Genomic DNA, 20,436 nt, shown 5'->3' on the forward strand with positions numbered 1-20,436 from the left:
TCGCGTCCTCGCTGCAGAAGCTCGCGTCTTGGTCTGTGCTCTGCCCCTCCACCCCAGCCCTGTCATTGATTCTGACACAGAACCAATTGCATGGCAGGTACCTTTGTCTCTTTCCATTTAAAACACGCCAATTAGTTTTGTCTCTTAGTTGGTCTATTAACGGTACATATTCCCAGCTCATGCATTGTCTTTGATCGTTCGAATTGGGTCAACTGTGGTGGACTACAGCTGTTAGCGACAATGGCGACCGTTGCGCCCCCACGGCGCTCTCGAGAGGAGTCTTTTCGCATCCATGATGACGTCCCGTCGACTGGGGATACCGAGATGAACGAACACGACTTCCAAGACGAAGAGGTCGATGATGGGGAGACAGAGCGCGGCCACGAGGCTGAGCAGGTAGAGGAACAAGAACAGGAAGAGCAGGAGGAGCAGGAGGAACCAGAGTCAGAATATACAGAGAGTTCCGACGACGACATGGCCGTCGACAGCAATATCCAGTACGACATGGACAAGCTGCAGGACAGCTTCCCTGGCTTCAGGTCGAAATACAGGTTGATCAAGAGGATCGGAGAGGGTGCGTCAAGCTTGTTTAAGTTGAGACATTGGACCAGCCAACTGACAGACTTTGGTAACATAGGAACCTTTTCAACCGTCTACAAAGCCGAAGACCTGGCATACGACCGATACGATAACTCGTGGGACTTTGACAGAGACAGCGACAAGTGGACACCACCACCACTGAAGAGCTACAGCAGCGGCGACCACCAGCCTTCACGACGTCGCAAACCGAAATACGTCGCCATCAAGAAGATTTACGTGACCTCTTCCCCCACCCGCATCCTCAACGAACTCGAGCTTCTCCACGACCTCCGAGACTGCGAAAATGTTTGTCCCTTGATCACAGCTTTTCGCGCCACCGACCAAGTCGTTGCCATTCTCCCATACTTTAGGCATGCCGATTTCCGGGACTATTTCAGGAAAATGACCGTCCCTGATATCGCCATCTACCTCCGATCGCTCTTCACCGCCCTTGCCAGCGTACACAGGCAACACATCCTTCATCGCGACATCAAGCCGACCAACTTTCTCTACGACCCTGAATCACGAAGGGGTGTACTGGTCGATTTTGGTCTGGCTGAGCGCGAGGGGTCAGAGTGCAAGCCATGTCTTTGCCACGATGACTATCAGACTCGCAAAGCTCGGCTTGCAAACCACAATCCCAAGGCGACCATTGGTGGCTATCCCAAGCAGGACACCCGGCCGTCTAGACGCGCCAACCGTGCCGGCACCCGTGGTTTCCGCGCGCCAGAAGTCTTGTTCAAGTGTACTGAACAAACCACCAAGATTGACATCTGGAGTGTTGGTGTTATTCTGTTGACTATCCTGTCGAAGCGCTTCCCTTTCTTCAATTCTGCAGACGATGTCGAGGCTATGATTGAGATAGCGACCATTTTTGGCCGAGAGAAGATGAAGGAGGCGGGAAAGCTGCACGGATGTGCATTCGAGACTACAATCCCAACAATTGGATCAGGAGGTTTTAGTTTTGAGAGGATTATCCTGTGGAGCACATGTCGCAGCGACTCGGAGAAGACATTGCCTGCTGATGAGAAGTTGGCTGTCGAGTTTTTGAAGAGATGCCTGGACCTGGACCCACGACACCGCATCAGTGCCGAGGAGGCGCTGGAGCACGAGTTTTTGCAAGTAGGGATGCTGTCTTCTAGCGAGAGGGCGGGAGATGACGACGAGATGGACATTTTGCAGGTCCGAGCAAGCATTGCATGAGGCGTTGAGGTGCATGGTGAACGGAGCAAGGAAGGGGTGAAGTTTTTATTGTATATATATACACATATTCATGGCGGGGGGAGTTTGCCGGGCGATGGGGGCATTGATGGAGTTAATGGGTCATAATACCACATGATAAATATGAGCGATGTAATTGTGTTGGTTGTCCTTTTCATGTTTTGTGCAAGTCCCCTGAACCGCCCCTTTTTTGGGTTTGTTTGTTGACCTGGCGGCCACTCACGTGACGGCGCTGCGACTTGAGCTTGTGCCATTCTTTCCTCATTTGCTCGACCACGGTTTCATCTCAGCAGTTGCATGTCCGTCATCAAATCTGACGAAGTTTTGTTTTTGTCTTGATCGACTTTAACTTATCCATTTCACTTAGGGTTTCAATACCCTTAATTCTCGAATAAAATCGAGCAAGACCAAATTTCTGCCCCAACACCACCATCATCACCACAGCAAATGGCCGCGCCCACCAGTGAAGAACCGATCGATTTCCACCACCCTTACACCCCCTACCCTGTCCAGCTAGAGTTCATGCGCACGGTCTATGATGTTCTGGAGAGAGGCAACGGCCAGGTCGGGATTTTGGAATCGCCTACTGGTACAGGGAAGTCGCTTTCGCTTATCTGCTCTGCGATCACCTGGTTGAGGAACCACAAGAGGAAGGGGTTTGATGCTGGGTTGGATGAGACGAGGAGGCAGATGGTGGGGGAGCCGGAGTGGATGGTTGAGACTGCGCTGAGAAGGAAGAGGGAGGAGTTGGTGGGGAAGTGGGAGGAGCGGGAGGAGAGGTTGGAGAGGTTGAGGAGGAAGGAAAAAGAGTTGGAGGAGAGGGGGAGGGAGAGGAAACGGGTTAGGGTTGAGGAGGGGCAGATGGGGGGGAGGAAAGAGGTGGATGAGGAGGAGGAGTTTTTGGTGGTGGTGGGGGGTGGTGAGGATGAGAGGGATGAAGAGGGGCTGAGTAGGGAGACGAGGGAGATGATGGTTAAGGTTGGGCTGGGGGGGTGGAAGAAAGAGGAGGAGGAAAGGGATGGGGACGAGGGAGATGGGGAGGGGATAAAGGTGAGTTTCATGGTTGCTGGGGGCTTAGTGCAAACTATATTCTAACGAGTGGCAGATCTATTACACGTCGAGGACGCATTCACAGCTGACGCAGTTTATTTCTGAGTTACGGCGGCCGGAGTTTCCACCATCGCTGCCGGTAGAAATACTCGAGAAAGATGGAAAAGAAGAGACGAAAGAAACAGTCAAAGAAATCACACTATCTTCTCGGCAAAAGCTGTGCATCAACCCAACTGTTGCCCGTCTGGGTTCTGTTTCAGCAATCAACGACCGGTGCACAGAGCTTCAGCAGTCAAAATCCAAAGAGAAATGCGCGTTTATGCCCAACACGGAAAATTTAAAGCAAACCCACCAGTTCAGGGATACCACCTTGGCCACGGTGCCAGATATCGAGGACATGTACAGGATAGGGAAACAGCTGCAGGTTTGCCCTTACTATGCATCTCGGACCGCCATACCAGGTGCTGAGATTATCACTCTGCCGTATCCGCTGCTGCTGCAGAAGAACGCAAGAGAGGCGCTGGGGATCGAGCTGGAAGGGAGTGTGGTGATTATTGATGAAGCCCACAATATCATGGACGCTGTGGCGAATGTGTATGCCGCCGACATCCGGCTGAGCGAGCTAAGGAGAGGCAGGCAAATGTTGGGTGTTTACGTCAAGAGGTTTGGCAAGAAGTTGAAAGGCGAGAACAGAGTCATGGTGGCCCAGATAGGCAAGGTGGTGGAATCCCTCAAGGACTGGTTGGAAACGCAGTTGCAGGTCAAGGTAGGTCCTTTTTCCGCAAACTTCTGAGTCTGAAACTGACCTCTGTCCCAGGGCGACCAAGGAATCGCCGACCCAAACTCGCTCCTGAAAAGCCGCGGCGCCGACCAAATCAACCTCTACACCCTAATGAAATACATTCAAGATTCCAAACTCGCCTACAAAGTCGAAAGCTACGTCGTTCATGCCGAGGACTCCCAAGACAGCTCACCAAAATCGTCCACCCCCGTCCTCCACACCTTGGTGTCCTTCCTAGCGGCGCTCACAAACCTCAGCACCGAAGGTCGAATCTTTTATGAAAAGCTTCCAGGCGACAACCCCGACATCAAGCTTTCTTACTTGTTGCTCTCCCCCACGCACGCCTTCTCGTCCATCGCCTCGTCCGCCAGAGCGGTTATCTTAGCCGGCGGCACCATGTCCCCGTTTGAAGACTACAAAGCCCACTTATTCCCCGAGCTGCCGGGTGGTAAGCTGACCACCCTGAGCTGTGGGCATGTCATACCCGAAACAAACTTGTTTGTGCACACTCTGGCGTCGTACAAGCCTGGCGGGTTGGACACGTTTGAGTTTAGCTTTGGGAAGAGGTCGGACAAGACCATGATCAAGAACTTGGGGTTGGTGCTGTTGAATATTTGTTCTGTGGCGCCGGATGGGGTGGTGGTTTTCTTTCCTAGCTATGGGTATCTAGATGAGGTGGTGGGTGTTTGGCAGCAGGGGGAGGGGGATGGGGGAGGGAAGTCCATTTGGGAGAGGTTGGAGGCGAAGAAACCGCTTTTTCGGGATATGTCGTCGTCGACGGGTGGGGGTGCTTCTTCGACGGATGATATTTTGGGTCGGTATTCTACCGCTGTCGATGCCCCGGATAGACCGCACAGAGGGGCGGTGCTGTTTTCCGTTATTGGGGGGAGGTTATCAGAGGGGATCAATTTCTCTGATGCGCTGTGTCGGTTGGTGTTGATTGTTGGGTTGCCGTATCCGAATTTACACTCGCCCGAGTGGAAGGCTAGGATTGAGTATTTGGAGAGCACGTGTGTTGCTAGAGGAGGAAGCAAGGAAGAGGCGAAGGTGGAAGCCAGGGAATTTTACGAAAATGCGGCCATGAGGGCGGTGAATCAGAGTATTGGACGAGCTGTGAGGCATAGGGGGGATTGGAGCGGGATTGTGCTTGTTGATCGGAGATATGGGATGGAGAGGGTGAGGGGCAAGTTACCGGGGTGGATTAGGAATGGGATGAAAGGGGAGGGGATGGATAACAGAGGGGTGGCGGGGTTGATGGGAGGGTTGGGGGCTTTTTTCAGGGGAAAGGCTTGAGCTGGGATGGGGCTACACACGTCATGTTTGCCTGCCGGAGTGTCTGTTCAGCTCAGCTGTAGTCTCTGAAACGTATTTATGCGGTTAGTTGTTTGCCTGATGGCTCGTCCGTGACTCGGATGAATAGTGAGCTTTGAGTGGTTGGCAGTGTTGATGTGGGACTTGGCATTAAAGCCTCACAACTAAATACAGCCACAGGGGAATCCTACAGCTGCAGCTCGAACGAGATCGCAGTCACTCCGTCCTCACCGAACGAAATGTCAACAGGGTTAGGTCGGAATGCATCTTTCGGCTTGTCGGACCTTGAACATGAGACCTTAACTGCTACTCACTCTGGCTTCTGTCCTGTTTCTCCCTTTTACTCTTTTCTTTGCTTTGAGATGAGCGACAACCACCCAACATGGCATCATATCTCGAGTCCAAGCCAGGCTTTATCGGCCTGCCCCAGAACTTTCTCCGCGCCGTCGGCTTGGGCATCTTCACCAAGCTCGTCCAGCGCCCTGAGCCACCCAAGTTGCTCATTCGAAAGTCGAGACGAGTTGCTTTGGCTCGAAGCGCTGTGCACATTCTTCCCGCCACGATATCCATCATCTTGATATACATCAATCTTTCTGGGCGGTTCATCGGGAGCGAACTTGAAGGACCGCAAGGAAAAGACAGCCTTAAGATGGCGCTTTTGCAGGTTGCGGCCAAGCTACAGGTGCGTGAAGTTCACGATACCGTAGTTAACGTCTCACATGCTGAGTGCTGATACCTGGCCAGGAGCTGCTGGTGGTAGGAAGTATGGGTACCATTATCTTCCACATAATTCGCCAAAGACTTTTTTCCAACGATGGAATTCCTCTCGGGTTGCTTGTCTCTGGCTGGTCGTTCAGCCAGCTTAGTTATTTCTACTCCGGGGAGTTTTGGAGTGGCGTCTTGTCTCTGTTTCAGCCACCTTCTGGTCGCCTCAGAAGCCTGGCTTTGGTGCTGCTGTTACTACTGAGTGGGATCCTCGCCTTAATGGCTGGCCCTGCGGCAGCTATCATCATGATACCGAGAATCATGGACCTGCCGGTTGGCGGAAGTGTGTTTTGGTTAAATGGTATTCATCTCTCTCCTGGTAATTTGGTGTCACAATGCTGACATGAAATGTTCAAAGGAACCGAAAAAGACCTCTGGCCTAGCATCCTCGACGGCTCATATCTCGCCGACTATGACTGCTCCACTCCAGACAAGCAGCTATACGACCCCGCGTGCCCTTCTTCCAACTTTCTGCCTCTGCATCAACACTATTCCAACGCACCCCTTAAGTTCGAAACCGAGCTCATACAGCTGGAAATGGTTGATCCCAAAATACGAAAGGCCGTCTATTTCACTGTCCGGCAAGGGCCCGGAGTCATCGATACTTGGTTCTACACCGCCCACGCGTCCACAGCTGCCATGCAAGATGCTCTGCGAGACTTACACATGAAGGCATTATTGTTTTTGAAATACCGGGTTGGACATTTTGGGCGTCACAGGCCAGGTTCGTTGGAGCGGGCGGTCAGCAAGCGGTATGAAGTAGAGACAAAGTCTTCCTTGACGCGGACGGTGTGTCGACCGCTCCCTGATTTGTCGTTTGAGACCGTCAAAACCTTGATGTTTCCGCCGGTGAAGTTGGAGGAGAAGTTTGGGGATAAAGCGGATGGTTACTGGGAAGTTGATGTTGAGAAGCCTGTGAGGGAGTATCTTGGGCGCCGTAGGATTCTGATGCAGGAGGGGGACGGAACATGGCGGTTGAACCCGGAGCCAAACACAGTTCCCTCTATCATTGCGATCCCGGTGCCCTTGGATCAAGACGAAAGCTTCAAGTTTGGCCTACTAGTCACGAGACGCCAGGGGGAGAGTAACGTGTGGTGGCCCGCGACGTGTACACTGGATGCTCGCTGGGGAGATGCCCGTTCGTTCTTTGAGTTTGGTGATCGATCAATGCGCTTTCACGACTTTCATCGCGGCAAAGTCAGTAATCTGGTGCAGACAACCTTGGAAACGACCAATGGGGACAACATGCTCTCTCCTTACTACAATCCTCCCAACGACCACACGATAACCCCCATAGCTCTTCATCTGAGCTGGTACGATCACCTCTCTCCAGTGATACCGGCAGGTTTCATCCCCGATCACCCCGATTCGCCGCTCCGAGGGACCAACCGATCAACTCTAGAGGCCCTTCTCGAAACAATCCCGGCACATAACTGGAGCCCACAGAATGATGTTGTTGGCATAGACACGGAAGGACTGGAGTTGGTGATATCAATGACTTTTGTCGACGGGCTGTCTCGTTGCGGCATTGCACTGAACCCTAACAGCGGCATGTTACTAGGAGGTACATGGGAAAAGGGGGCGTTGGAGAAGGGAACCAGATGGGAAATCAACAACGATAAGCCAGACGATGTCTGGAGACTGTTCAAGTTGGGAGAGCCAATTGAAGTGTTTGCTCCTCCGGCTAGTCTTGACCTTGAGAGGTCCACTCGTATGGTGATGCGGGTGACATTTACGGGGTACATGATGGCGGCTGACAATTGGTTCGACTATCTCTGCGTGGCGGCCATGATGGTGCATGCACTCGCGGCTCTAATTCACACTGTCTGGGTAGTGTGGCATGCAGAGACGTCAGAGGCTTGGGATTCCATCCCTGAGATGATCGGGCTTGCGCAGAGGTCACCCCCGCCATGTGAGGAGGAGGCATGTCTTGACAATATTGGGGCGGGTATTGCGTCGGTTCGTAATCTGGGCGAAGTGGCGTGGGTCGAGGTCCATGATGATAGTGGGTATGGCAGCCAGGATGGGGTGAGGTTGAGGTTTGGAGATGGGGTTAGAACCAGAGATCCCAAATGGGTACCGAAAGCTGAAGAACGATACAGTTAGTGGGTAGAGATGTTGGAATGTTGGATACCTATGCCACAGCCTGGACTATTTCCAATACATTTGGCCGATTTGTCTATCGAGAATGAAGAACGGCCCTCGACGTCGAGGTATAGCTTGGGGGGTGTAACCCTGAGCATACGCACCGTCAGGTTCAAAAAGAGCATTCAGCTCTGTTCGATTCACTTTCAAATTGTCCAAGATGCCCACCTGACGTCCAAGCGGGAACCGACAAACACTTTGGCGCCTGGATGGCAGCTGAGATTCTGCATCATGGGTAGCAACATCATCCAGACCGCTTTATCGCCGGCCAACAGACTTTGATTTTCACTCTAGTACTCCTTGATCAGGACACTGGCCGGCTCCGATGCGTGCTGAATCTGCGGGCTCAAACGTCTCTTCACAGTTGACAACCAGCCAATTCCTCCTGCAGCACTATACTAGAGGATGCGAGTATCCGGAGGCGTGTTTGGCACAGTGGCCGACGCCTGTGACCATCTGTGATAAGTAGGTATTTACCCTCTTTCACTTCTTAGAAGGGACTAGAGGTTTGGAACTGCTGTTGATGTGGCTGGCTGTCTCTGCGTCATTGGCTGTCTTTCCCGGAATGTGTTTTCGTGCCATGTGCGCCTCCGGATGCCAACCCCGAGTTTCTGGAGAGCCGGCCGCCGGCCGGACCACGCCACGTTCTGCAGGCCCGGGTTCGGTGTCCAATCATTGGAAAGTTTTCACCACTATCACATCTGCCTTTTGGATACCTATAGCAAGGTTATTGTCTTCACACTCGCACCCAGATGCCTGTCAGCAATGACATTCCCTAATTAGCAGAGTGTCCCTACAGTACAGAGAGTTCTTTTATGATTATGGGAGATGGCGCAACAGGGAATATGTCAATGATTGTCTCATGCTGTTGTTCTTTTCAAATAATCATGCTTGCTACAAGGTATGAAGTAGCCAAAGATGTGTGCCAGCTGTGTCCAAAAAAGCCGCAAACAACCATCCAGGCTGATCGTTTCGTCACTGGAAGCTCATCCATCCTTCCGGATGTTCTAGACCCTGTGTACATCCCTAGATTGTGCTCCAACGCCACATCAGAAGTGCTTTTGGCTTTCTTCGGAACTGCTCACGACATACGGAGGATGCTGGATTAGGAAAGAAGAGCGGCATTGAGGCGCCTCAAGCAGAGCTGAAATCGGGACAAAGACATGGGAACTGAAGCAGTGGTCCATCTACTGGCCACAAGTTGAACAATATGGTAGACACGGTGAGAGAACAAAGTATAAAGAGGAGGCCTCGTTCGCTCAAAGACTCGACTTCTTCACAACAGACAGATCATCTCGAAGCACCTTACCTTCAGCTTTAATTCAAGAACCCACCGCTTATCACTTATTCCATCTTCAAACCATCAACATGTCTTCCTGCACCTGCCACGGATCCTTCCCCACCCCGGCCCAGCCGCCCAAGTACACCGACATGCAGGCCATCGCTGCCGTCGTCAACCCCGACACTGTCGACCGTGGAGACAGCGTTGACCAGCAGGTCATCCTGTTCCAGTCCCTCCCCAACGGCACCCTGGGCTTTGACCAGGTCCAGTTCAACGGCGACCATGGTGATCTCAGCAAGCAGAACGAGGATGGTGTCATTGGCTACTATGTCAACCCCTCCAAAATGGTTCCTACTCTCAAGTTCGGTTCCAGCTTGGCCACTGTGGTCTTGGATGACGTTGTAAGTTTCGGTTTCAGGAGTGACGAGAAATGACTGATGTAGCTGAAAATGAAAGGTCCGCACTTATGGCGTCTTCGAGGGAGACAGCTCCGTTTGGATGCTCAGCCCTATCGTGATGCCCCTTGCCAACGCCACCATCCCCTACAAGTCTATCGCTGCGGCCGGTGATGGCAACAAGGCGGGCAGGCTCTTCTGGCAGGAGTAAGTGTTCTTTGGTAGTCCCGAAGGCTGAGAGTAGAATGGGAATCATGCTGACATGGTTGCACTCGGATAGGAAGCGCAGTGGTCCCGATGGCACCTACTTCCAGCTTAAGGCTCGGGATCTCCAGTCCAGAGATGACGGTGCCGTCTGGGTCGAGGGCACCAAGGACTCCAAGGAGGGCACCCACCTTGCTGCCTTCTACGACGGCGAGGACTTCTGGGTTGTCTACCAGAACACTGCCGAGGATGACAACTCTGGCGAGGACCGCGACTTCATCAAGGCTGTTGCCCTCACCGGAACCACCCAGGGTATGTGCCGTTCTTGATTCGCTAGGCCTTGGAAACCAATGCTAATTTTACCTACCCAAGGCAACATCATCCCTGGTAGCAGCGACAAGATCAACGGCCGCATCGCCCGTATCGCCGCCTGCCGCGCCGACAACAGCGACCGCGTCTGCGTCTACTTCACCGACCAGTACAACAAGCTCCACCGCAGCTGGGCTAAGTGCAACCAGGACAGCACCGTCACCTTCCAAAAGGACGTCAAGGACGTCAAGGGCTTGATCATCAACAAGAAGTCTGGCCTGTCTGCTTTGGCTTCTCCTCTTGACAAGAGGAACATCATCTACGCTGTCACTGGCACCAACAACAAGATCAGCTTTAACTCGGATAAGTGGGAGTGAGATGACTTGACTGGTGGCAAGTTGGGGGTGAATTTGGACTCGCTGTCTGGTGTTCCGTCTGTGCTTGCTGCAACTCAGATACAGATTGATATTTCCATTTCGATTGGCGATAGGCGGGCTCAGTTTTCGATCAAGACGGAGATGTGAGGTGCAAGCGGAGGATCGGTCATTCTGTATGCAAGATTTAGTTAGCAAATGCGAGTAGTTTGGAATAATTTCTTCCTATAGGCTTTGCATTGCATACGAGCGGGGTTAACCTGTGAGGCTGTGCACAAGTACTGTGTCTGCCTGACCTCCAGATCTCTCTCTGTGTGAGTTGCGGGGAACTCCCTCTCATCATGTCTTCCGAGTTCCCTTCTACAAAAATTCCATCTTTCCTAGGTACCCATTACCGCACAACCCAGCAAAGACTCGAAGATGAGGCTTCTACACACGACGGAGCTTAAGCTCTACTCCTTCAACGAGGTCGGAAAGGATGTTCCCACATACGCGATTCTGTCCCACACCTGGGGCAAGGAGGAAGTCACATTCCAGGACATCCACTGCAATCCGGATGTGGCTAGCATGGCAGGATATCAAAAGATTACCGCCAGTTGCCGGATTGCTCGCAGAGAAGGCTATCAGTTCATCTGGATCGACACCTGCTGTATCGACAAAAGCAGCAGCGCTGAGCTTTCCGAAGCTATCAACTCCATGTACCGGTGGTACGAACATTCCGCCATGTGCTTTGCCTTTCTGGAAGATGTTGTTTACCCGTATACACACTCCTACTGGGTCACGAAGAAACGTGTTCGAGAGCCAGACCCGCCTGTAGAAACTTTTGAAGGGAGTTTCGGCAACAGCCGATGGTTCACAAGGGGTTGGACACTGCAAGAGCTCATTGCACCGCCGAACCTGCGATTCCACGATTGTAACTGGCGTCTTATCGACACGAAGGATGGGCTCTATTCGCTGATTTCTAAGATCACCGGTATTGATGAGGATGTGCTTGCGAGACCAGGCGAGCTGCAGAATGCCTCCGTTGCACAAAGAATGTACTGGGCCAGCAGACGAGAAACAACACGATCTGAGGACTTGGCTTATTGCCTCATGGGAATTTTTGGTATAGCTATGCCCCTGTTGTACGGGGAAGGGGGAACCAAAGCATTTCTACGTCTGCAGCAGGAGATCTTGAACTCCACCGACGACCATTCCATCTTTCTATGGACACTCCCGCCACACGAAGTCGTGCACAATGAACTACGGGGTTTATTGGCAGAGTCTCCGAGCTGGTTTTCTCACGCAAGGCGGATATCACAATCCCAGCACTCCCACGAAGATGACTGTTCGACCTTGTCTCGCATCACAAACCGCGGCCTGTTTCTGGAGCTTCCAGCTGTCGATCTGAACAAAGATGGGGTCGGTGACGTTTTACTTCTTCCCAGCTGTGACATTGAACCCGGGATACCATCCGCAATAATCGTGAGAAAGATCGATGGCACGGTCAATGATGAATACGCAAGGATTCTCGTAGGGGTTCCGATGGCCATCAAATCAAGAAGAATCGCCATTTGGGAAGACACGGTTGTTGACGAGGTGACGCATGCTACGGTTCGAATGTATTCCCGCCTATTGATTGAACGACAGAGCATTTACAAAAAGAGTTTATATGTGTCCCAAAGGCCCCAGCCGCAGCCTTGGAGAGTTCAAGGCTATTGGTTCACAATCTGGAACGAACCAAGCGTCTTTCGCATCGTTGCAGGTTGCGAAAACCTCTCCATAGGGTACGTGTATCACCAGCCAGTGGTAGTATCACAGAGGAGTGCATTATCAACGTCTCAATGGAAACACGACCGACAGAGCTATTCCATTTTCATCGACATCAACCATTTATACAAACATAGGAATGTAGGCGACCACCAGCGTGTCATATCACTCGCCGCTCTTGACATGGAGGTTTGGATGAAACTCAAAAGGTTTCCAACCATTGGTTCGCCATTTTCCTCTGGCGAAGCAGATGTTGGAGCGGGAAGAATCTTGCAACTTCGGCTGATACTGGGTGCTGATTTCAACTATCATAATGGCCTCTCTCTCATCCCAACCATTACACCAGCTTGGTCCTTGGAGCTCACAAACAACCAACTCAGACAAGAAGGCCCGCGTGTGGCTCTAATCGAGCCAAACAGCAAAGAGGTTTCCTTGAGACCTGTGGGATTGGAAGACCTTGTCGCATACGCCGAGATAAAGAGGGAAGAAAGGGATCTGAGAATGTGGTATGTGGTCAGCTTTGGGATCAAACGAGCGGGTCATGCTTAGGACACACCAAAGTAGCGCTTAATAAAGCCGCTTTAACATGGTATACGCGTTCAAAAATCTATACAAACGTTTCCACGGACACAAAAAGGAGAGAACCTGGAATACTGGTTGAACAAAAAAAAAAAAAAAAAAAAAAAAAAGGGGGTGGCAGGAAGTTTGGCAGTACTAGTGGGACGGCGACATAAGCTTACAATTTGGATCATAATTTTATCAGTTGATCAGCCCGTATAGCTCAGTGGTAGAGCGCATCACTCGTATCTGTGATTGCGATATGATGAGGTCCGCGGTTCAATCCCGCGTGGGGGCATTTATTTTTGGCCATTTTATCTCAATACAATAAGACTTTCTTGTCACAATCTCTCTCTCTCTCATTCATATATTTTATCTTTTCTTGCTATCTTCTCCATCAGTGTCTTCCTTTCTGGTGGCTGGATTGCACTGTACATTCTGCAAGCTAACAATCGGGAGTATTTCATACAAGTTAGAAATGCAAGTCATTAATTAAATCGAGGATATCTTGTTTCGTTTCGGTTTGATTATCGACCAGCCTGTTGTTTTGTTACTCGGCTATTTGTATAGCAACCCTCAGATACCGGTGCACCCTGGCTAGATCACATATGGCCATCTCTTATGTTTGTCTCGCTATATCAACAGCCTGAGAAAAAGGTAAGTTGGGATATGAGGTTGATAGGGCAACGGGAGAGGATTTCAATCATGGAATGGTAAAATAGGTATATGAGTTTGTCGTACAACTAGGTAGTTTGGAGTTTGCTACCTTTTTCTAGTTGAGTTTGACCATCTCTTTTCACAACCTAGGTACAGGCTAGCGCTTCGTCTTTGTGAAACGTGCAGCGGAAGTAGGTAGCTAGGAGATGAAGTGATTGGAAGCCGGCGAGTGGTCCTCCCAAGATTTTTTTGGTTGGGCCGCTTCATGGGCCTCTCGTCGTCACCTGATATGCTGTGGCTGTCTTGGAGCGTTGAATTGCAGGATGTTGTGCACCCACACCTTTGAATAAGATCTTCCCCGCTCTTCATTGAACCATCACAAAACTTCAAATTTCGCAAGCTTGTCCCTTTGTAGCAGCTCCGATCACCGTCCTGCAACGGTTGTCGAGCCATGCAGTTGTCGTGTTCTCCATGTCTAGGATCAGGGATCCAAAGCCCAATGTCTTACTTAATCTCTGACATCCGCTTGCCCGCCCGCGGTTCGCGGGGATAAGGCAACTGCAGTCTTTGCCCCTTGACGACAAAGTTTAGGACTTGATATCTTTGAGGTGGGCAGCCAGCAGAATGCGGGAGCCGGATATCTTTATCATTTTGAGAAAGCCTCGACTCTGGACTCAATGATGCTGTGATACCCACGATCACCAACATGACTTCCTCTTTGAGGATCTGCGGAGTCCCGGCAGCCCCATCTCCACACCTCCGATTGCCAAGAGGTTGCAGCAGACGAGGCATCCTGGGGTAGGCCATCTTGGCTAGAATCTGTCGAGTCGAGCACTGCGGAGGCTTGTTCCGAGATCACATGAGCGAAATTTGTATTTTCACGCTTCTGGAAAGAAGCCCCTCTCCAAGAAGCGTGTCCAGTTTCCATCTTCTTGCATCCACTCGACTTTGGCGACTCGAGATCGACTTCCGGGTACGCCATCCTCGTTGCCGCATTTGATGACTTCTCGCCTCGCAAACAGTTCACCTTGGCAGCCGTTTTGATTCACCAGACTTGCCTGACCAGTGGTGTTGATTTGGCCTTCACCGCTTCCGCAGCTGTTAGCTAACAGAGCCCCTGAATTTTGCCCTTGACGCCCCCCCTGTCTCCACTTTCAGCAGCCACCACGGCAACCTTTTTGAACTGTTCGCATCTCCTCCAAAACACCAGACATCAACCATCACAACCCCGGATTTTAAACTTCTGATCAACCGGCACTCACCTTTCAAGAGTGGAGCTTCCCGCACTTCTCGGTCCCATCCGAGCCCCAGATCCGCACGTGGCGGCCCAGCTTCGCGTGGTTTCCGGCTCACAGCCTAAATACAACGCTCCACAATCACGACAACAGCAACCACTCAGCACTCAAGATAACGGCGTGCGGCCCAGATGGTCGGGATCTATGACAGCGGGCCCTACGAGGACCCGTTCGCTTGGGCAGGGTCCGACCTGGAACTGGCCCTACTCGCCCAGCAGCAGCAGCAGCACCACCACCACCACCACCACAACCAGCACCTCGCCGACCAGCTTGCCCGGTCCACGCCTGAGGACCTCACCTTTCCCACCGGACCAGTTCACCACCCCCAACAACATCATGACTTTCAAATCCCGATATCACCCATCGGAGGGATTCCAAAATCAGCAGCAGCAGCAGTCTCCCTCCCGCCGACAGACCAGGCCTACCTCTCCCTCCAAGACTTCGAAAACACCACCATGACCGACGCCGGTGGTATCCAACCCTTTTCAGGCGACATGGACCTCGATCTGGACCTCGACCTAGTCGAAGCCCTCGGCATCCCACCCTTCCCCTCCTCAGCCGAACCTCAGCCATCATCCATGACAGCAGACACCCTCAACACCCAGCTAGAAACAGCCCGCACCCTCATCTCCACCCTCCAGGCCTCCCTCTCCAAAATCACGCGCGAGCGCGACCAGGCCCGCATGCAGCTCTCCACCGCCAGAAACGAGCTGTACACAGCCCGCCAAGTGGAAAAACGACTCCGGGTGGAAAGAGACGAGGCTCACACGGAGAGGAAGCAACTCAAGGGGCAACTGGAAAGTCTGAAAAAAGAGAGGGCGATGGGCAAGATGAACGAGGGTAGGTTGAGGAGGGAGAGGAACGAGGCGAGGATGGCGTTGGTTTTCAGGGGGGTGGGGATTCTGCCTCATGCGGGGGCGAGAGGGATAAGGGTTTCTCATCAGGGGGGCCAGACGGGGTTGGGGGCTGTGGGGTTGGGGCCGGGGAGAGGGATATGGATAGTATGGATGAGGTGGGGGGGAGTGAGGGTTTGAGGGAGGGGGTGGGGTTTTGGGGGGGACGTCGACTGAGGAGAGCTCGCCTGCTGGTGGTGAGGAGGGGGGGGAGCAGGCTGGGTCGGGATTGGTTCAACCTGACGGTGTGAAGGAGGGGAGTTGAACGGTTGTCTTGTCGGTTGGCTGGTGGATGTCTTGATATGGGTGTGTTGGCTTGGTTCATTGTCTTTGAGCTTACCTGGGTAGGGTTCGTGTAACATCAACAGAATGACATTGTCGGAGTGATCTTTTAAGCGTAAAGAAATCTTACGACAGCATGCATTCAAGGTTACCGTTTGGGCAATTGCCAAGCAGGTACTGTTGATAGGTTGTTTGCTCAGCCACCCAGCCCGCAATGCTGTCAGATACCACCAATCATTTGAGGCACAGCCCCGTTGGGCTGCTCTCCATTCATGTCACTGATGGATCTCTCTGCTACCCCAAAAAGCAACTGTTTTCAACTCAACACTTATTATCGCTTTGTCAAACACAACGCGGCCATTGCTCCACGTTGACATCACACATCTCCTGCTAATACAACCACAAAGATGGCTCAAATTACGAGGGCGGGTTCTCCAGGCGAAGTCTCAGACATTCTACCGCGATCCTCTACAAATACCTACCAGTATTCTCCCTTTTCGAAGGACGCCGAAAAATCTTCCATACGTTTAATTCGACTTCTTCCGGGATACCCGAGCTCGCCTGTCGTTGTGGAGCTTGTAACAGTTCCACTGGATCCAGGCAAAATACCGTATTATGAGGCCGTCTCGTATGTCTGGGGGACTTCATACCAACAGTACGAAATAGCGTGTGATGGTCTGTCCATGGCTGTTAGTGAAAGTGCTCTGTTGGCCTTGAGACGGTTTCGATTTGTTGATCATATCAGGTAGGTAGGTGTACCTCTATTTATGCTGGAAACCAAGGCTGATGCGACATGACACGCGTTGCAGGCTTCTCTGGATCGATCAGATATGCATCAATCAGCAAGACGACAAGGAGAAGTCCTCCCAAGTCATGCTCATGGGCGAAATCTACGGAACTGCGAGCCAAGTCCTGGTCTATCTCGGGGAGGCCGACGACACAAGTGACAAAGCAATGGACTACATCTCTGAGCGATGCGCACAGCAGGAGGAATGGCCTCGTCAGTTTGTGGTCCAGGTCTTGTCACGTCCCTGGTTTAGCAGGGTCTGGGTCCTTCAAGAGGTTGCTCTTGCCCATACCTCACTGGTCATTTGTGGCGCCAAATGCGTGCCATGGGCTTGTTTTCCCGAATGGTGGACACGAAACGAGTTGCTCCTCGGGCCCGAGGTCAACCCGCCGCCTGTCTTGTCATACGGACTCAGTGTCATGAAGCGGCTTACGCTTTTACAGCAGCTTCACGATACCCGACATAGCAAGGCCACTCTGGCTCTTGACAAGATATACGCTCTCTTGGCGTTACTGCAGCCCGAAGACAGGATTGGGGTTCTCGTGGATTACAGTTTGTCAACGGCCGAGGTGTACACCTCGGTCGCCAAATCAATCATCGAACGGACCAAATCATTGGCCATCCTGTCCGGAAAAGAAGAAAAGCCCTACGTCGAACGGGAAAGGCTGCCGTCCTGGGTGCCAGACTGGGGTACCGTCCCCTCCGCCGTATCACTAGGGCTAGCCAACAAATACCTCGACCCCTTCGACGCCGGAGGAAAGCCAGCCTGTCGAGTAAACATCAGCATCCCCCTAAACGGGCCACCAACGCTACACTGCCTCGGCATTACCTTTGACACGGTCAAGAAGTTGACTCTTTCCACCATGCGTCCCGGCCAAGATGCAGCCACCAACAACGTCGAAGTACTAACAGATTGGCTAGATCTCATAAGCGGATCATCAAGCTCTGTCGTGTCGGAAACCGCCGATTATCTGATTGGCCAATTCAACCAAAACCTCCGCGGCGTATCCTCATACTCCCGCAGCCCACCACAGCCTCCAAAATTCGCCTATTCACTATGGACAACAATACAAGCCCTCTCCACTCCCACCCTGCAGCTCGAGCCAGCTGAACTTCATGCAAGAAACAACCGCGGTAAACCCACCAGCGACACCCTAAAATTCTGTTACGAACGCAAGCTCTTCCTCACCCACAGCGGTGCGCTCGGACTGGGCCCCCCTGATCTTCTCCAAGGTGACACCGTCGCCGTGCTGCTTGGAGCACCAGTGCCTCATATCCTACGAAGGCTCCCATCATCAGAACAGAACAACTCCGCCAACGTGTATGCTCTCGTTGGCGAGTGTTTTGTCGACGGCATCATGGCCGGGGAGGCTCTCAACCACCTGCAGGATCAGCTCAAAGAGATGGGACATCGATGTCGTACGTTTGCAAAGAGCTGCTCCAACGCCCCATTGGAGACCTTTTGTATCCAGTAATTTGTTAAGGTCTTTTTCTTTCTCTCACGTACGGTAAATACGGGACATTAAAATGAGACAAAAGAGAAAATAAACTCAAGACTCTTTCACTCTTATTCTTGATTGGCTTGATGAGTGCCATCTACTACAATACATCATGCAGGTAGCTAATCCTGACAAGGTTTACTTAAACAATAAGCTACAAAATTCCGCCTTCCCTCAACCGCCAATCTCAATAAGCATCCCAGGCCAGTATCGTGGCCACAAAAAAAAACAGCAATAATCGTACATTCGCCGGATTCTTTCTCTATTTGCCCAAGAAGCTTCACCATCCATCAAGCCAATCATCCTCAGCGGATGTCCACTGCTGGTCTCCAGATGCTGTCGGCCAAGGCTCAGATATCGTCGTCTCAGCCCCCGCAGCCCCCACGCCCGTATTATTCGACAACGTCTCCACCTCAGCCTCCCCCGTATCCGAATACCGCTGGCTCATCTTCACATTAGTGAGCGGCGACTCCCCCCGCAAAACATCCGATCGAATCTCCTCAGCCGACCGAGCCGGGATGTAGTCCCGCCAATCGAGCCCAAACTTCTTCTCGCGCCTGCCGTTGAACCGAGCCAAAACTGCCCCGAGCTCATCGTCCGTCTCTGTACCCTTGACATGGGCGAACCTGAGCACAGGCTTCCTTTTCTTTTCGTCTTGCTCTGTGGCGACTTGCAAGGCTTTCCAGCACTGAAACATCCCATAGAGAAAGCTGTTGGTTTCTTGCAGACTGCGGAAAACGGCGACACCGTCATCGAGAGACTCGGGTGTGTCGGCCCCCGAGACGGAAGGGGCGGGACTGTCTAGGCTCGAAGCTGACGCATTCGTCAAAGTCCCAGAATTGAGACTGGTTTGTTGAAGGAGACCCACGACGTGTGTCAAACTTTGGGCGTGGCCATCATTTTGGTTGCCAGCCGGATGTGGAGGAACTGGAGGGGCGGCAGTGTTGGGGGTGTGGCTGGTGTGGGTGGTTGAACTATCGTGGTTCCATGGCTGATATTTCTCGCGGTCCGAGCACGAGACGGCAAACGCCTCCATCTCCTCGTCAGTCCAGAAGTGAATCAAGTTGTAGGGCACCTCAGAGGCTTGGGCCCAGCGCTGGTTTTCATGGTGCGCAACGTCCTTGGCTACACGGCCCAAAAAGCCGCTGGTTGACAGGCTGGGGCAGCGACTTGGCTTACACAGGGCCGGGAGAGCGAAAACCTTCATGCTGATGGGAAGAAGGAGGACGACCTCCTCGACCGTTTTCAACAAATTGTTGCTCATGCTAAGGTTTTCAAACATGGACCGATTGAAGCGTGAGCAGAGGATAGTTGCCGGGACCATGACCTTTTGAACTCCGTGGACATATGACTGAGCATCGACCGAGCTCATACGCAGCACCCCGATGGCATGGCCGGTAAAGAGAAGGTAGTCGCGATCAATGTGAACATGGTTGTGGAGGGGGCTCTTGAAGCGTTCATCAGCAGAGCGACTTGACCGCGATGGGAACGCCCGACGGTTCCGGGTGTCTCGTTCAGTGGGAAGAAAGTGAAGCTCCTGGGGAGTATCCGCGTAAAACTGGTGGTTCTCCTCGTGTACCCTGCAGTCGGCCAGACATCTGAGAGCGACCTCACGACTCTTGACGCATGTCTGGGCCAAGACACGAGCCGAATGGATTTCTCGGGCCGGTGGTAGGAAGGTGGAGACCGGGATGATGCGAGGGACCTCATTGACCTCAAGTTCCATCGCCATCTCCCAGACCATAACTTGGAGCTCGTCCGGGAGCTCTGGGAAGCGGGTGAATCGCCAAGCCGGGACGCTGGGGACCATGGCATCCATGTACAGGCGCAGATATTTATACGGGCCGTTTTGTGTGCCCGGCAATGGCTGATCATGCATGTTGGTGGGTTGTGGTGATGCCATTGTTATCTCTGGCGGATGGCGGATGGCAGATGGAGAGGTGGTGATCCGGGAACTGGGCGTGTTTGGTTTCGTCTGGTTCGATTGTGGGTGAAAAATGAAAAGTGACGATGCCGAGCTAAAGCGGCAACGGGACTGCAAGAGGGAGAGAAGGTGACGCAACGTCAAAACAGCAGGCCACAGCAGAGAAGGGCAGGGTATTGGTAGACCGTAGGGAATGCGATAAAGCAAATTGGTCGTAGTCGATTAAGGAAGCCTCCTCTCATTGCTGAATTCTTCCGAGCTAGTTAAGTGTTGATATGGCCCGGTTTGCGTTGCTCAGACAGGCCACAGGTTGTCTGGTGTCCCGTGATTGCATCAAAAAGCTTGGCGGTCGGGCCGACGATCTGCGGAGAACAAT

The 20,436-nt window shown here is 52.4% G+C and overlaps 8 protein-coding genes and 1 non-coding gene across 9 annotated transcripts; 8 read left to right on the forward strand and 1 right to left on the reverse strand.

Annotated features, from left to right (window-relative positions):
• The first annotated feature begins 29 nt into the window (after positions 1-29).
• CDC7 (Cell division control protein 7) lies at positions 30-1,934 on the forward strand. The gene is made up of 2 exons (XM_062947910.1): positions 30-574; positions 638-1,934. The coding sequence occupies exons 1-2, from the start codon at positions 241-243 to the stop codon at positions 1,780-1,782; spliced, it is 1,479 nt and encodes a 492-aa protein (XP_062799380.1). The 5' UTR covers positions 30-240; the 3' UTR covers positions 1,783-1,934.
• A 313-nt stretch (positions 1,935-2,247) lies between these two features.
• On the forward strand, positions 2,248-4,924 carry CHL1 (ATP-dependent DNA helicase chl1; the record flags this gene model as incomplete). The annotated part of the gene is made up of 3 exons (XM_062947909.1): positions 2,248-2,850; positions 2,900-3,616; positions 3,668-4,924. 3 exons carry the CDS (start codon positions 2,248-2,250, stop codon positions 4,922-4,924), a joined length of 2,577 nt encoding a protein of 858 aa, XP_062799381.1.
• Positions 4,925-5,324: 400 nt separating this feature from the next.
• QC764_506510 (uncharacterized protein) lies at positions 5,325-8,691 on the forward strand (the record flags this gene model as incomplete). The annotated part of the gene is made up of 3 exons (XM_062947908.1): positions 5,325-5,624; positions 5,687-6,008; positions 6,066-8,691. 3 exons carry the CDS (start codon positions 5,325-5,327, stop codon positions 7,811-7,813), a joined length of 2,370 nt encoding a protein of 789 aa, XP_062799382.1. The 3' UTR covers positions 7,814-8,691.
• Positions 8,692-8,902: 211 nt separating this feature from the next.
• QC764_506500 (uncharacterized protein) lies at positions 8,903-10,657 on the forward strand. The gene is made up of 4 exons (XM_062947907.1): positions 8,903-9,535; positions 9,591-9,736; positions 9,810-10,045; positions 10,106-10,657. Exons 1-4 carry the CDS (start codon positions 9,221-9,223, stop codon positions 10,417-10,419), a joined length of 1,011 nt encoding a protein of 336 aa, XP_062799383.1. The 5' UTR covers positions 8,903-9,220; the 3' UTR covers positions 10,420-10,657.
• Positions 10,658-10,757: 100 nt separating this feature from the next.
• QC764_506490 (uncharacterized protein) lies at positions 10,758-12,714 on the forward strand (the record flags this gene model as incomplete). Its single annotated transcript, XM_062947906.1, has 2 exons — positions 10,758-10,800; positions 10,829-12,714. 2 exons carry the CDS (start codon positions 10,758-10,760, stop codon positions 12,712-12,714), a joined length of 1,929 nt encoding a protein of 642 aa, XP_062799384.1.
• Positions 12,715-12,935: 221 nt separating this feature from the next.
• QC764_0083030 lies at positions 12,936-13,021 on the forward strand. Its single transcript has one exon. It is a non-coding gene; the product is annotated as a tRNA-Thr (tRNA).
• Positions 13,022-14,806: 1,785 nt separating this feature from the next.
• Positions 14,807-15,709, forward strand: QC764_506480 (uncharacterized protein; the record flags this gene model as incomplete). Its single annotated transcript, XM_062947905.1, has 1 exon — positions 14,807-15,709. One exon carries the CDS (start codon positions 14,807-14,809, stop codon positions 15,707-15,709), a length of 903 nt encoding a protein of 300 aa, XP_062799385.1.
• Positions 15,710-15,831: 122 nt separating this feature from the next.
• Positions 15,832-18,112, forward strand: QC764_0083050 (uncharacterized protein; the record flags this gene model as incomplete). The annotated part of the gene is made up of 2 exons (XM_062940826.1): positions 15,832-16,595; positions 16,660-18,112. The coding sequence occupies exons 1-2, from the start codon at positions 16,258-16,260 to the stop codon at positions 18,110-18,112; spliced, it is 1,791 nt and encodes a 596-aa protein (XP_062799386.1). The 5' UTR covers positions 15,832-16,257.
• A 304-nt stretch (positions 18,113-18,416) lies between these two features.
• Positions 18,417-20,039, reverse strand: QC764_506465 (uncharacterized protein; the record flags this gene model as incomplete). Its single annotated transcript, XM_062947904.1, has 1 exon — positions 18,417-20,039. One exon carries the CDS (start codon positions 20,037-20,039, stop codon positions 18,417-18,419), a length of 1,623 nt encoding a protein of 540 aa, XP_062799387.1.
• Positions 20,040-20,436: the final 397 nt, after the last annotated feature.

The sequence above is a fragment of the Podospora pseudoanserina genome, chromosome 5 (assembly GCF_035222485.1).
Source record: "Podospora pseudoanserina strain CBS 124.78 chromosome 5, whole genome shotgun sequence".
NCBI classification, from domain to species: domain Eukaryota; kingdom Fungi; phylum Ascomycota; class Sordariomycetes; order Sordariales; family Podosporaceae; genus Podospora; species Podospora pseudoanserina.

Bases quoted from the DNA above. Each gene is read 5' to 3' on its own strand.
- CDC7 (XM_062947910.1), top strand. From the start codon at position 241: ATGGCGACCGTTGCGCCCCCACGGCGCTCTCGAGAGGAGTCTTTTCGC. The intron at 575-637 runs GTGCGTCAAGCT...TTGGTAACATAG, and splicing joins GATCAAGAGGATCGGAGAGG to GAACCTTTTCAACCGTCTAC.
- QC764_506500 (XM_062947907.1), top strand. From the start codon at position 9,221: ATGTCTTCCTGCACCTGCCACGGATCCTTCCCCACCCCGGCCCAGCCG. The intron at 9,737-9,809 runs GTAAGTGTTCTT...GCACTCGGATAG, and splicing joins GGCAGGCTCTTCTGGCAGGA to GAAGCGCAGTGGTCCCGATG. The intron at 10,046-10,105 runs GTATGTGCCGTT...TACCTACCCAAG, and splicing joins CCTCACCGGAACCACCCAGG to GCAACATCATCCCTGGTAGC.